Raw genomic sequence first — 13,161 nt, forward strand, 5'->3', positions numbered from 1 at the left:
CGACAATCTTAGTCATGTCTAACTTCGGGTAGCAGACTTGCAACATAATCATGGCAAACCTTGCTCCGGCCGTCAGCTGAGCCTTCACAAACCCGTGGATCCGGGGAGCATCCCGAAATTTGTCCATCGGATCAGGAAGAGTTTCTGGTGGAGGGTTGCGAGGAAACAAGGCGTTGAAAACCAAGGCCAGCGTCTTGGTACAAAAGTCGAGAAAATCACGAACTTGGCAAGCGCGATCTTGGAATCTGACGATTTGTCGGGTGCGTTCAGGCGTAGCCCAGAAATTTGAACCATGCTCCAAAGCGAGTTTTATAAGTACACTGGATCTAGCTTCCACACGTTGATCTTCGGCAGCAGTGTCCAGAAAAGAACCTACCCAATGGAAACATCAGCGAGAAGTGGAAAACAGGCAAGACGAAAAAATGAGAGAAATTGAACTCAGGACGAATACCTGCCATATCCAAGCTAGCATCGTTCATCAGTTGCAGCATATGTTCTTCTCGCGAAGAAGCTTGTGCGGCCTCAGTAACTGCGGTTTCCTTCAAAGCCAGAGCTTCCTGGGCCTGTTGAAGAGCAAGTTCTCCCTCTCGGAAGATTTTCGAGATTGTTCCATTATTATGAGAGCTTGTTTTTTCATCGATCGAAGCTGCTGTCGAAGTTCGTTTATATCTTCCATTTGATCGGTACTCGAGGAATTCTCGATAAACTCGGCGGTAGAAGCTTTTCTCGAATAATATATGGTCGGTAACGCATCAGATGGACGAGGCATCACGGTATAGTTGTCAAAAACCAACTGGAGAGGAAAAACTTTGATATCAATAACTTGGCAAAATAGCTTTCCATTGATTCATTGAATATTTACACAAGCATTACAAAAGAGGGCTCCTAGTGAACCAAGGATCAGCTGTCACCAAAGCTATTACGGCGACAGCAACAAAAGAGAAAAGAGCAAAATAAAGACAAGAGGACAAGACGGTCTACTTGACCTCCGGCTTTGATGAGCTAGGAGCAGGAGTTGGTTTCCATCCGAGAAAAGAGAGGATCTTCTTCGAGTTTGGCTTGGCAGCCTTAATCAAAGATTGCCACCTCTTCGTCTCCATCTTCAGGACGTTACCAACTTTCGCCCAGTCGACGTTTTGTTGGCTTTCGGCAACCAACGCAATGGTACCTTCAACGCCTATCTTCAATCCTTATTGACGAAGGCCCAGCCCGAGGTCTTCGTCGGGAATAAATTGCCTAGCCAAGGCAGCGAAGGTCTCGGGTTTTACCTTCTTCGCGAAGAAGTAGGGAAAAAGACGAGAAAACGCCGACTTGGCGTCGCAGATACTCTGGCGCACTTTGTCTCCATGAATCTCAAGAAGCGACAGGGCATCAAGAAGATGATCACCTGTGGGCTTTTCGAGCTCAAAATCTTGGTGCATCCTCCCTGCTGAAGCAAAACATAAAGTCGGTAAAAAGTATGGACGAGCAATGACTCAAGATAAAAGAAAGTTGGTTAGGACACTTACTCACGAAGCGCCGATTCTGCGACTCCAAACAGGCAATGACGTTTTCCTCGCGAGCATGTTGTTGAGTAATGTTCTTGCTCAGAGTATGTTCCGCGTCATGGAGTCTTCTTCGAAGATCCTCGACAGCAGCAGCATTTGATTCAGCTTTCTCGCGAGCTTTTTCACTCTGCTCCAGCTTGCGGGCAAGGTCATCGGCGCGCTTATTAGCCCCGGACAGATCCTCTGAGCAAAATAAAGAAGCAACAAGGTTATGATATGAAACAAAGGGAGAGGAAAATTCACTCGACAAAAGGAAGCAAGAGTAAAATACCTTTCAATTGATTGGCAAGGTCACGGTACCCGATAAATTGGGTACCAAGACGAACAAATTCTTTCATCAGAGGCTGGAAAGTAATAGAGATGAGAAAGACTACATAAGAAAAGAAAAGTTCGAGAGCAAAAAAGAAAAGCGAGCAGAGCACTTACATCATCCATAGAAGGAGTCGCAGAACTACTGGCCAAAAGAGTAGACTCTCTGCATGGCCCAATCCTCGCTCTCTTTGGCGATGAGGCTCGGGGGCTCCCAACAGGAGACGGATGCCCTACATCTTGATGAGAAGGCGAGGTTTCGTCGGGGCGAGTCTCCGACAGAACTAAAGTATGCGACGTGCTTGTTTGAGCAGTCACGTTAACAGGAGGATCTTCTTCCTCGCCACTATTCACCAAGCAAAAGTATAAGAAACAAGACAGGCAAAATATCGGTTGCAACAAGAAAAAGGCGACAGAAACTTAAGAGCTGACGAGGGCATCATCGTAAGGGTTGAAGGTTTGTTCCTCTTCCTCGGGAGAAGTTTCCTCGAGAAGGGACTTATCAACCTTGGAAGCACCGGAGTCTACGACTTCATCCATTTTCCGCTTGTTCGTCGGAGAAGCAGCAGAAGGAAGGGAATGTGTCGACTCGGTAGCTTCAGAATCTACTTCTCTTTCAGAGGAAGCCGCGGATTTGTGAGAACCCGCAACTTCGCTCTCAGGGCGAGAAATGCCCTGGTTTTCATCGGTGATGACGGTTCGATCTTCGACTTCCCCGCCTTCAGGAAGAGGAGGAAGAGAAGATAGAACTTGGTGTTTCTACAAGAAGATAACATATATCGACAATAAGTTACACCAGAGAAGACAGCAAAAGGCAGTCAACATACGATAAAGATAGCAGTCAATAAAATAGAAGTAAAAGGCAGTCAACATACGTTAAAGATAGTAGTCGACAAATGTTAAAAATTCGAAAGGACAAAAAAGTAGTCGACAACATTTACCTTGGGGAGGACGTTGGCGCCACTATATGGCTCCACGCGGCAAGAGGATGGAATGTCATCTTTCTTGCTGAGCGACGAAATTCTTCGGACAAGCTTCTCCAAGTCCTTTACAGAAAGATCCTTGGAGAGCCGGTCGACATCTTCCTCGCCAGCGTACATCCAGAGGGGATTTTTGCGAGCCTGCATAGGCTGCACCCTAATTCTAAGGAAATACGCTGTAATTTGGATACCCGACAGTTCCTTGCCGCGGGTATTTTGAAGCTCGCGGATACGGGACATCAGCGCCTATGTCGCCGTTTTCTCCTCTTCGGTGGCCTCCGCGTCCCAGGATCGGCGGTGAATAATTTAGGCACCTCCACCGAAAGGAGCAATGTTATACTCCACCGAGTCGGGGCATTCTTCGTGGACGTACAACCATCTTTTGCGCCACCCTTGGACGGAGTCGGGGAATTTGACGTCAAAATATTCGACATCAGGGCGAACGCAAATAACAACACCGCCTATGTTGTAGGCGATGTTGTGGGAGCCATTACGGCGGAGGCAGAAGATGCGTTTCCACAGAGCCCAATTAGGATGGACTCCGAGGAAGCATTCGCAAAGAGTAATGAAAATAGAGACATGGAGGATGGAATTGGGAGTCAGCTGGTGAAGCTGCAACCCATACACAAAGAGAAGACCGCGGAGGAAATCATGGATGGGAACAGAGAGGCCGCGGATAAGATGGTCAACAAAGCTAACCCGATATTCGATAGGAGGCGTCGGGTAGCTCTCCTCGCTGGGGAAGCGCAAAGCGTCCTTCTTCTTCATCATCCCAAGTTTCTTCATCAGGTTGATGTCCTGATTGGAAATCTTGGATCTTTCCCACTCCCCCGTTCCCAGATCTTGCGCCTCCATCTTTGATTCAGGTGTGCTGTGCCTGGTGAGTCTTGCACGGGGTGGCATAAACAATGGCGAAGGCGTGAGTGAGAGTTTGGCTGCGCTCAGGAAGTGTTGGGTGCAATGGGGGATTTTTGGAGCGAGAGCAGAGGTGCGGCGATGCGAGGGGGAGAACGGAGGAAGAAGAAGGTTTTTTATATAGAAAACTTGAGAATCGTCGCACCGTTGGATGGAGAAGTAATGGATTTGATGCTTCACACGTGGCTAAGGGGTAAAAGTGTATTTTTACTGAGAAGGAACTGGACATGCGCTACAGTTAACGTGCCAGAAAAAGCGGAGGACGTGTGTCCCCCACTTGCGTAACGTGTCAAACTACCACAGGTTTTGGGTCCACCAGTCAGTGACAGGACAGAACTCGTGTTTTCCCAATACAGGGGTCGTGGCTAACGTCAGCACTGATGTCACTTGGACAAAGGAAAAACTTGACAACGGTGATATGAAAATGGGTGACAAAATAGAAGTGATGATAATTTCGAGAGCCTTTGATCAAATACAAGTTTTTGCTCAAATGCTCGGGGGCTACTTTAGAAAAAAGAACAATCTTCGAATTCTGCAAGAAAGAAATGGCGAGAGCCTATGATCAAATGCAAGCATTTGTCCATAGCCTCGGGGGCTACTCCCATCGGGAGCGCTGGTCGCGCACCCAATAAATATGGAAGATTTCGAGAGGTTTTCAATATAGTCACAAGAAAGATATTAAAACGGTGAGCCTACAACCAAGCACAAGCACTTGGCTGTAGCCTCGAGGGCTACTCCCATCGGGAACGCTGTTCGCGTGCCCGATGAAATTTTAAAATATATTGGTTGGCATATTTCGAGTTGTACAAATAACTCTCTATATACTCCCATCGGGAAGACAAGATAAGTCATCCGTTGACTCAAGAAAATGTGCTATTCCAACAGCCGAAAAAGCACTCTACAATATATTCTCAGAGCGCCAAAGCCGCGAATAATCTCTGAATGTCGCAAAACTCTGCGAAGGTAAGACCTCAGATCCGTTCTGAGCGGTGTGACACCGTCTGTGACGTCGGTTTGCTAATTTTTTCCGTATCAACAGATACGAAGAAAAATCCTAACGGACGCTTTAGGTACCCGATAAAACATGACTGGGACTCGACAAATGGTAAGACCTTAAGCGGCACATGTCGAGTTAACACCAGTATCCCGAGATCATGTCCAGGGACGTGATCTTGAAGTAGGTAGTACCTGATCCATCAGATGAACTAGCCCCAATTACCATTATCCCTGTACAATATATAATTGTATATCTAAAGATATGTGATGGTTTGAAAAGTTATTTGATGATTATAAAGTTCGAGATTTTCCTTGATTCTTCGATTCAAGCAAAATCTCGGGGGCTACTGACATAGGCATTCCCAATGGGCCTGCCGAAGATGGTACCCAGGGTTTACTGAAGGCCTGCCGAAGATGGTACCCAGGGTTTACTGAAGGCCCACAAGGCGAAGAATATGAAGCTCGAAAGCCCAATTAGTATTCAGGAAAGATAGAGTTGTATTAGGAAATATAGAGATGTGTAGCTTTACGGGTTGAACTCAGAGAGTCTCCCGGAATATGTAATCTTGTGTAACACGAAGCCCTCGACTCCGCCTCCTATATAAGGGGGAGTCGAGGGACGAAGAGAGGATCGATTCATTGTCAACACAACCCTAGTTTTCTAGCCGTCGAGAGTACTTTTCGGCTGAAACCTTCGAGATCTACTTGCCCTCTACTTCCGACTAAACCCTAGTCTACAATCTGTAGGCATTGACTAGTTAATACCTTGTCACCTACGCAGTGGATTAGTGTTCGTTATCCAGCCGGAGAGTCTTTCAGAGTGGCATAGTGAAGTTCTTATATTTATATTCTTGTATGATATCATTGTTGATAGTGACCACTAGTGAAAGTATGATCCCTAGGCCTTGTTTCCAAACATCGAATCACCATTTATTTACTGTTTTACTGCATGTCTACTTGCTGCCATATTTATTTCAGATTGTTATTACCACTCATATTCATCCATATCACTTGCATTTTACTATCTAATCGCCGAACTAGTGCACCTATACATCTGACAAATGTATTGGGTCTGTTGGGGACACAAGAGACTTCTTGTATCGTAATTGCAGGGTTGCTTGAGAGGGATATCTTTGACCTCTGCCTCCCTGAGTTCGATAAACCTTGGGTGATCCACTTGAGGGAAACTTGCTGCTGCTCTACAAACTTTTGCACTTGGAGGCCCAACACACTGTCTACAAGAATAGAAGTGTGCATAGACATCACATTAATATATGTATATGCACAAATCTGGAGGCTTAGTTAATTAATATATATACACCTCGCTGTCAGCTTCTCCCCCATCGGAGTCGTCGCCTTCTCCCTCACCGGAGCCATCGATTTCTTTGGACTTGCTCATCTCCCTGACCAGATCCATCTCCACGGTTTTGCTCGTCCCCCTCACCGGATTGGTTCAGATAAAGCGAGGTGACATCTTCATCATCACGGATAATGTCCTCCACGATGTATTCCTTTTCTAGGTCTTGTTCCATAGTTTCTGCAAAGACTTACAAGTTATTCTAATGCTATAAACACAACGAAGCAGTAATTAAGGATAATGCTCAAAGCATGATCAAAGATTAGAGTTACACATATATAGCTATTAATTATGGATAATGCTCAATACATGATCAAAGATTAGAGTTCCACATATAGCTCGGGTCCATTTTTTATTTTACCCTTATACATCGCTGCAACAAGAGTACTCCTCTTGAAAGGGTACATTGCTCCTATGTGTGGTTTTGGTAATTAATGACAACCCATATGGACTAATGTTTTCATTGAGTTTATATGAAGGAATATTCCATAGGTAGCTTGTAGTCCATGTGTTGGATTCAATTATGGATGCCATGAAGATAAAAGATATACCTTGAGTATTAGCATCAAGATCATCGATTTGAAGACATATATGTGATATGATCAAGAAGAAGAAATGAAAATGGAGTTCTTATGTGGAACTCAATATTAGCCATGCTCTAGCTTATGTGTTAAGCAATGAATGATCAAGATCTTGAGTGCTTGATTCCATGTAAAGAATTCAATATATGGCTCTAAGTCGATGTCATGATAGACTCATAAGTTAAGCTAGGATTGACTAAGATTTAGAGCATGCAAACAAATACAAAGTTCTTTATACACCTCAAGATAGTATGATAGAGCATGAGAAGATACAAGGTTGACCAATACAAAGAGTGAATAATAGATTCAAATTTGGTCAACACATGAAGCATGAAGAATGTGCCACGTGAAGTCATGTGGTATGGTAAGCCTTGTCAATTATAATTTATGAACAAACCCATCATATATGTGCTCTTGTGTTGTCTATGTGGGTTAGGTATCTTTCCATGGGTTGGCATCAAAAGGAAGAGATCATGTAGCCCATGCGAGGATGAGATCAAGTGGTGATCGCCATCAAGGTTGATTTGCGCAAGTTCAAGATGGACACCTCAAGAAGATCATCTGCTTGAAGCTTGCCATCCATTTAGAGATAATGGACAAGTGAAGATGTTCTTAATGAAGCTATCCCATAATGGCGTATGGGGGAGCAAATCATGAGTCTTCACAAAACAACAACGATCAAGTGATGCACTCCGGCTTGATGGAACTTGAAGCGTCGTCATCAAGATCAAGCGGGTTGCGCAAGGAAAAGGTATGGCCTTTCTAGGTTTTCCTTTTACCAGTCTCAAGGTGGTTGTTGGGAGACCGGGTTATATGATAGATAGCCACAGTATCAAGAGGGGCTTTCGGTTGGGTAACTTGATCACATCATCTTAGGGAGCTCAATCATTAGCATACTTTGCATATCCCTATTGCTTCTTGGTATTTCTCTATGTGAGGTTCTTGAGCTTGTTGCTAGCTTTTCAACAAGCCCAAGTTCATCGAAAACGGAATCCGCATGCATCTTCTATTGCGTTTTCGAGTTTGGATGTCTTTACCGTTTCTTGAAGTTGGGGGACTCCCTCTCTACTAAAAATATTTTGTGAGGAGTCTCTAAAATCACTTTAGATGAAAAGTAGAAACCAGCCATGGTGTGGAGGCAGGCGAGAATGATGCCTAGAAGGAGAAGAAGAAAGAGTGAACAAACGCAATATGGAAAGCCAGAGGTAACACCACCATCTGAAACTTTGTCACAAGTTTCAACAAAACCAAGTGACTCGCCTTTTTGGAAGGGCTTAATGAAAGTAAAGGAGGAGTTTTTATCTTGGGTTTCTTTTGTGGTTGGTAATGGGATGAACACCAGATTCTGGGAGGACATTTGGTTAGGTCATAAATCTTTGGCGGAGGAATACCCGTCACTTTCTAATATTGTAAATCATAAAAATATCACGGTTGAAAATGTGCTTGCGACGAATCCTCTTAATATTAGTTTTAGGAGGACTTTAAATGACAACAAATGGGAAAGATGGACACATATATTACACAGGCTTATTATGGTACAGTTAAATGATAGTGAGGATAGATTCAAATGGAACTTAATGGTCTCTGGTGTTTTTTCGGTGAAGTCCATGTACAATGATCTCCTCTCTGGACATACAGTTTCTCTCAAGAAACATATCTGGAAGTTGAAGGTGCCACTAAAAATAAAGATTTTTATGTGGTTCCTCCACAAGAAAGTGATTCTTACGAAAGATAATTTGGTCAAACAAAATTGAAATGGTTCTACCAAATGTTGTTTTTGTGATCAAGAAGAGACAATACATCATCTTTTTATATCTTATCCTTTTACTAAGTTGATCCGGAAGATAGTGTACATGACTTTCAATATACCTCCGCCATTGAATATAACTAATTTGTTTGGAAAATGGCTAAATGGGGTAGACAAAAAGAGAAAAGCTCACATTAGAGTTGGAGTATGTGCCTTGCTTTGGGCAATATGGAATGTACGTAATAATTGCATTTTTGACAAAAAAACTTTCCATCATTTCTGCAGGTTATTCCTTTGGCTACCCATTGGATCCATATGTGGTCCTATCTGCACCCAGAGGAGGAGCGCCTTGCCATGGATATTGGGTGCAACCGACTGGCAACGGTAGCACGGGATTTTTACAGCCGGTGCGGTTGGCGTGCTGATCGAAGACTAACATGATGATGCAAAGGCGTTTCATGCTAATAGTTTTTGGATGGCTTGTTTTTGTAGCAACTTTGGGTGATCCGTGAGCTGTAATAAGTTTTGAATTTTTTTATTTTGCTACTTTTTTTTTTTTTTTTTTTGAGGGGAAAATGAAATGCTACTTGTTATAACTGGATTCGTTTTAATAAAGAAAGCTGCATGCATCAATTGGTGCAGAGGGGATACCCCATTTCGGAAAAAAAATACCACCATCTGAGAAGAAGAAGTAAAGAAATGAAGAAGTGAAGAAGTGATCTCATCTCCATCGAGACTTGGTGTTAGCTGCAGCCAAATAAATAAAAAAGCCTTTTTTATCAAAATCATGCAGCCCAACCTACCAAATAACATGCCAATTTCGGTGACTCGTTCTGGACGAGCAGGTACCCTTGCACCACTGAGCCAATGAGCCACGATTCTGATCCAGCCAGCCAAACGCCCCCGCGTTTTCTTCACAGTAATCTGAAACAGGAGCTTTTTTATTCATTTTTTCCTGAAGTTGAGTTTTTTTATTCCAGAAACATGAGCTAATGAAGGGGCTTCAGATTTCGAAATTCGAACTCACCTTCTAGGCTTCTACACGGTACCAATCCTGTTGGTCAGAGCCGGGACGGCGACTACAGGGGACCCCTTCCTTTTTGCTCAGAGTCGCATGAACCGTGTCCATGTGCACCAACAAACCCCTTCTCTTTCCCCACCACGGCACCGCAGACTGCTCAATTCCAGAAAGAATCTCAAGCTGCCCAAAACCCTCCCCCTTTTCACCTCAGGAAGCATGCTCCGACGCGTCGCCGGCGCCGTCTCGGCGCCCCTCCACCGCTCCCTCTCCACGGCGGCCTCGCGCCCTCCCTGGGCGATGGTCTACAGCAGGGCGGCGCTGGACGCGTCGGGGGCGCCGTCGCCGGGCGCGCGCGCGTCCTTGGACCTCGGCGCGGCCCCGTACGTCTCCCACATCTCCGTCCCCGCCCACCTCGCCGACGGCATGGACTTCGCCGCCGCAAGCGTCCGCGCCACCAGCTCCGACGGCCTCCTCCTCCTCGACCTGGCCGAGGCCCGCCACCTGTTCCCCCCCGGACCTCCGGGCGCCCGTGAGTCCCTGGACAGAAATATGCAAGTCGAATTGTCCGCCGTTGGCGCCTCCTTCCAGCTGGACGTCGCGCGCTTCGTCTGCAACCCTCTCAGCGGCGACCTCTTCCGCCTCCCGGTCCCGGACATGGGTGCCGCCAGGACGAGTACGGTGTTTGGCCTGCTCACCCAGTCCGACGCCCCCCACCGCGCACCTGATCGGTTCGTGGTCGCTCAGCTCAGCTGCCGGGCAGCGGACAACGGCATAGTCCTGCGCCGGTTCCTGTCCGAAACAGGGGAGTGGGACGAGCGAGACCTGCTTGTTCCGTCCATGTGGCCCGGCTGGCAGCACATGCAGCTAGACACGAACCACACCGTGTTGGCATTCGGCGACCGGCTGTGGTGGGTCGACGTCACCTGGGGCGCCTTCTCCGTCGATCCCTTCAGCGACCGGCCAGAGGTTCGATTCGTCGAGCTGCCACAGGGCGTGCTGTCGGATTTCGACACGAGCGAGAACCTGATGCTGGGCAAGCGCCGGCTCATGGGCGTCAGCGAGGGGAAGCTCCGGTACATAGAGGTGTCCACTGAAAAGGAGTTTGTGGTCAGCTCGTTCTCGCTCTACGGCGAGGGATGCTACTGGAAGCCTACGCGCGAGACGACAGTTAAGCTAGTCCTGCCCAACCAACGCAAACCGCTGGAAAAGGACATGCCGTGGATTGCTGCTGTAGATCCATTCAACGCCGATGTTCTGTATTACCAGTCTGGCCACGATATTATTGCCATGAACATGGCTAACGGGGAGGTGAGGGGGAAGAGAGCTTTTCCAGACAGCATCACAGGCCTAAGCCCTTGCAACACCGCTGTCTTCCTCCCGTGCGTGCTCCCAACATGGCTTGAATCAAGCCATGTCCCTGGTGCAGGTATGTAAATCCTCTAAGTTGATAGTTCCAAACATTGGATGTTGCAGCTCTGAAATTCGGTGTACCACTATAATTGTTGGATTGCATAGGTTTTAGTTTAGCTCATCTTTCAAATCATGGGCTTCAATGCTTGGAACCTTTGTCGCAGCATTGGTTGGTTTGTTAATATAAATTTATTTGTTTCAAGTTTCTGGTTTGGTCGCTGATATCTTATCTTATGTATTGTGTAGAGTTAACCATTTACCATTGCACATAGGCTCATACATTTCAGAACTAACTATGCCATTATGTGGTCGCTGATATCTTATCTTATGTATTGTGTAGAGTTAACCATTTTACCATTGCACATAGGCTCATACATTTCAGAACTAACCATGCCATTATCAGCAGTTATTGTTGTTGGAATACTGGGGGCTGAATTTGGTATTGCTAGGTAACTGGTGTATTCTGTTGATTGCGTTGGACATTGGATTGCATATCTTGTAGAGTAAAAAAATGCTTTTCTTTCTATTTAATGTCCATATATCTTGCAGTTGTTATGTAAATCCTCTGAGTTGCTTGTTCCGTACATTTGATATTACAGCTCTGAAATTCGTGGTAGTACCATAATTGTTGGATTGCATAGGTTTTAGTTTAGCTTAGCTTCCATTCAAGCCATGTCCCTGGTGCACGTGTAATCCTCTAAGTTGATAGTTCCATACATTGGATCTGAAATTCGTTGTACTGTAATTGTTAGATTGCATAGGTTTTATTTTAGCTTATATTTCAAATCATGTGCTTCAGTGCTTGGAACCTTGTGACAACATTGATTGGTTTGTTAGTACACACACATTTATTTGTTTGAAGTTTCTGAAGGGAGTGATTTGGTCGCTGATATCTTAACTTATATATTGTGTAGAGTTAGTCATTGCACATAAGCTCATACATTTCAGAACTAACTATGCCATTATGTGGTCGCTGATATCTTATCTTATGTATTGTGTAGAGTTAACCATTTTACCATTGCACATAGGCTCATACATTTCAGAACTAACTATGCCATTATCAGCAGTTATTGTTGTTGGAATACTGGGGGCTGAATTTGGTATTGCTAGATAACTGGTGTATTCTGTTGATTGTGTTGGACATTGGATTGCATATCTTGTAGAGTAAAAAAAATGCTTTTCTTCTCTATTTAATGTCAACATATATCTTGCAGTTGTTATGTTAAATGCCTAAAAAGGTGTTTTCCAATACCAAGAAACATGTATAGCTCGCTGTTTTGTGTTATTTATATTTTAAGCTCTTATATCTGTGGATATAATTGAAGGTGCACTTCCGAGAAAGACACCCAATTGCACAGGGAATACTTTGGCGGAGACGTTGGTTCGTGTAGACAAAGACCAGAAGAAGTGACCATGATTCTGCATTTCTCCTACACTGCTCGTGCAATGTCTACTTGCAGAAACAAATAATTTGGCCATGTTTCCAAGTCACTATGTTGACATGCTTGATATACTACAATACTATTGTTATCCTTAATTCCTCCTCGTTTTTTAGAATCATGTTGAGTTTCATGTGGCTATGACAGTAGGATATTGTTATAGGTCCTCGATTGTATACTCAAATTAGGGGTCTGTAGCACATTAAATCATAGAATGGTTTCTTTTCTCCAAGCATGCGTATTTTCAAGGGAATAAAGGATGCTGCTTGAATATCTTTCTTACATATTACCTTCGGTGCTTAACTGCTTTCAACCGTCTACCTCGTGTGAATTTAACCATGAACTGCCTTTTCACCACAGTAGGTTTCTTGTCTTTCACTAGTCAGTATCCTGAAATAGTTATCCCGAATCAGAACTGAACAGAAGTATCTTGCATGCTCTTTCTTACCAGGTGACGATGCTATAAATTTACTTCCTACCAAAATTAAAATGTTATCCAAGTATGTCATCACCCTTTTTTCCTTGCAGATTTCTTAAATTTGAATGGTAGTAAAGTTGGTGTTTTTTATTGGAATGGAGCAACGTTGATGGTGCCACCTGAAGGACATGGACCCTCATTTTGGAGAATTCTGGGACAATTCTGGGCTTGCTTATTTGCTGATGCAATTCCCCTTTGAAACATTGGATCTTCTTATAAATTTTTGAGATACATTTCACAGCAGTTTAGATGGCAGTCCTTAGAAATGCAATGTTACTTGCAAGAAATTATGCTTTCTTGTGTGCAAAATGTTAAAAACACTTGTCTGTTAATCTTAAGTTCACTTTGCTCCTCATGCAAATTTGGATATGTTACATCGGA

At 44.5% G+C, this 13,161-nt stretch overlaps 1 protein-coding gene across 1 annotated transcript; it reads left to right on the forward strand.

Moving 5' to 3' along the window:
* Positions 1-9,588: 9,588 nt before the first annotated feature.
* On the forward strand, positions 9,589-12,293 carry LOC127336554 (uncharacterized). The gene is made up of 2 exons (XM_071822787.1): positions 9,589-10,879; positions 12,189-12,293. Exons 1-2 carry the CDS (start codon positions 9,670-9,672, stop codon positions 12,272-12,274), a joined length of 1,296 nt encoding a protein of 431 aa, XP_071678888.1. The 5' UTR covers positions 9,589-9,669; the 3' UTR covers positions 12,275-12,293.
* The last annotated feature ends 868 nt before the right edge of the window (positions 12,294-13,161 follow it).

Source organism: Lolium perenne, chromosome 1 (genome assembly GCF_019359855.2).
Source record: "Lolium perenne isolate Kyuss_39 chromosome 1, Kyuss_2.0, whole genome shotgun sequence".
NCBI lineage: Eukaryota > Viridiplantae > Streptophyta > Magnoliopsida > Poales > Poaceae > Lolium > Lolium perenne.

Coding starts and splice junctions, on each gene's coding strand:
- LOC127336554 (XM_071822787.1), top strand. CDS start 9,670: ATGCTCCGACGCGTCGCCGGCGCCGTCTCGGCGCCCCTCCACCGCTCC. Junction 10,880..12,188: donor AAGCCATGTCCCTGGTGCAG/GTATGTAAATCC, acceptor ATATAATTGAAG/GTGCACTTCCGAGAAAGACA.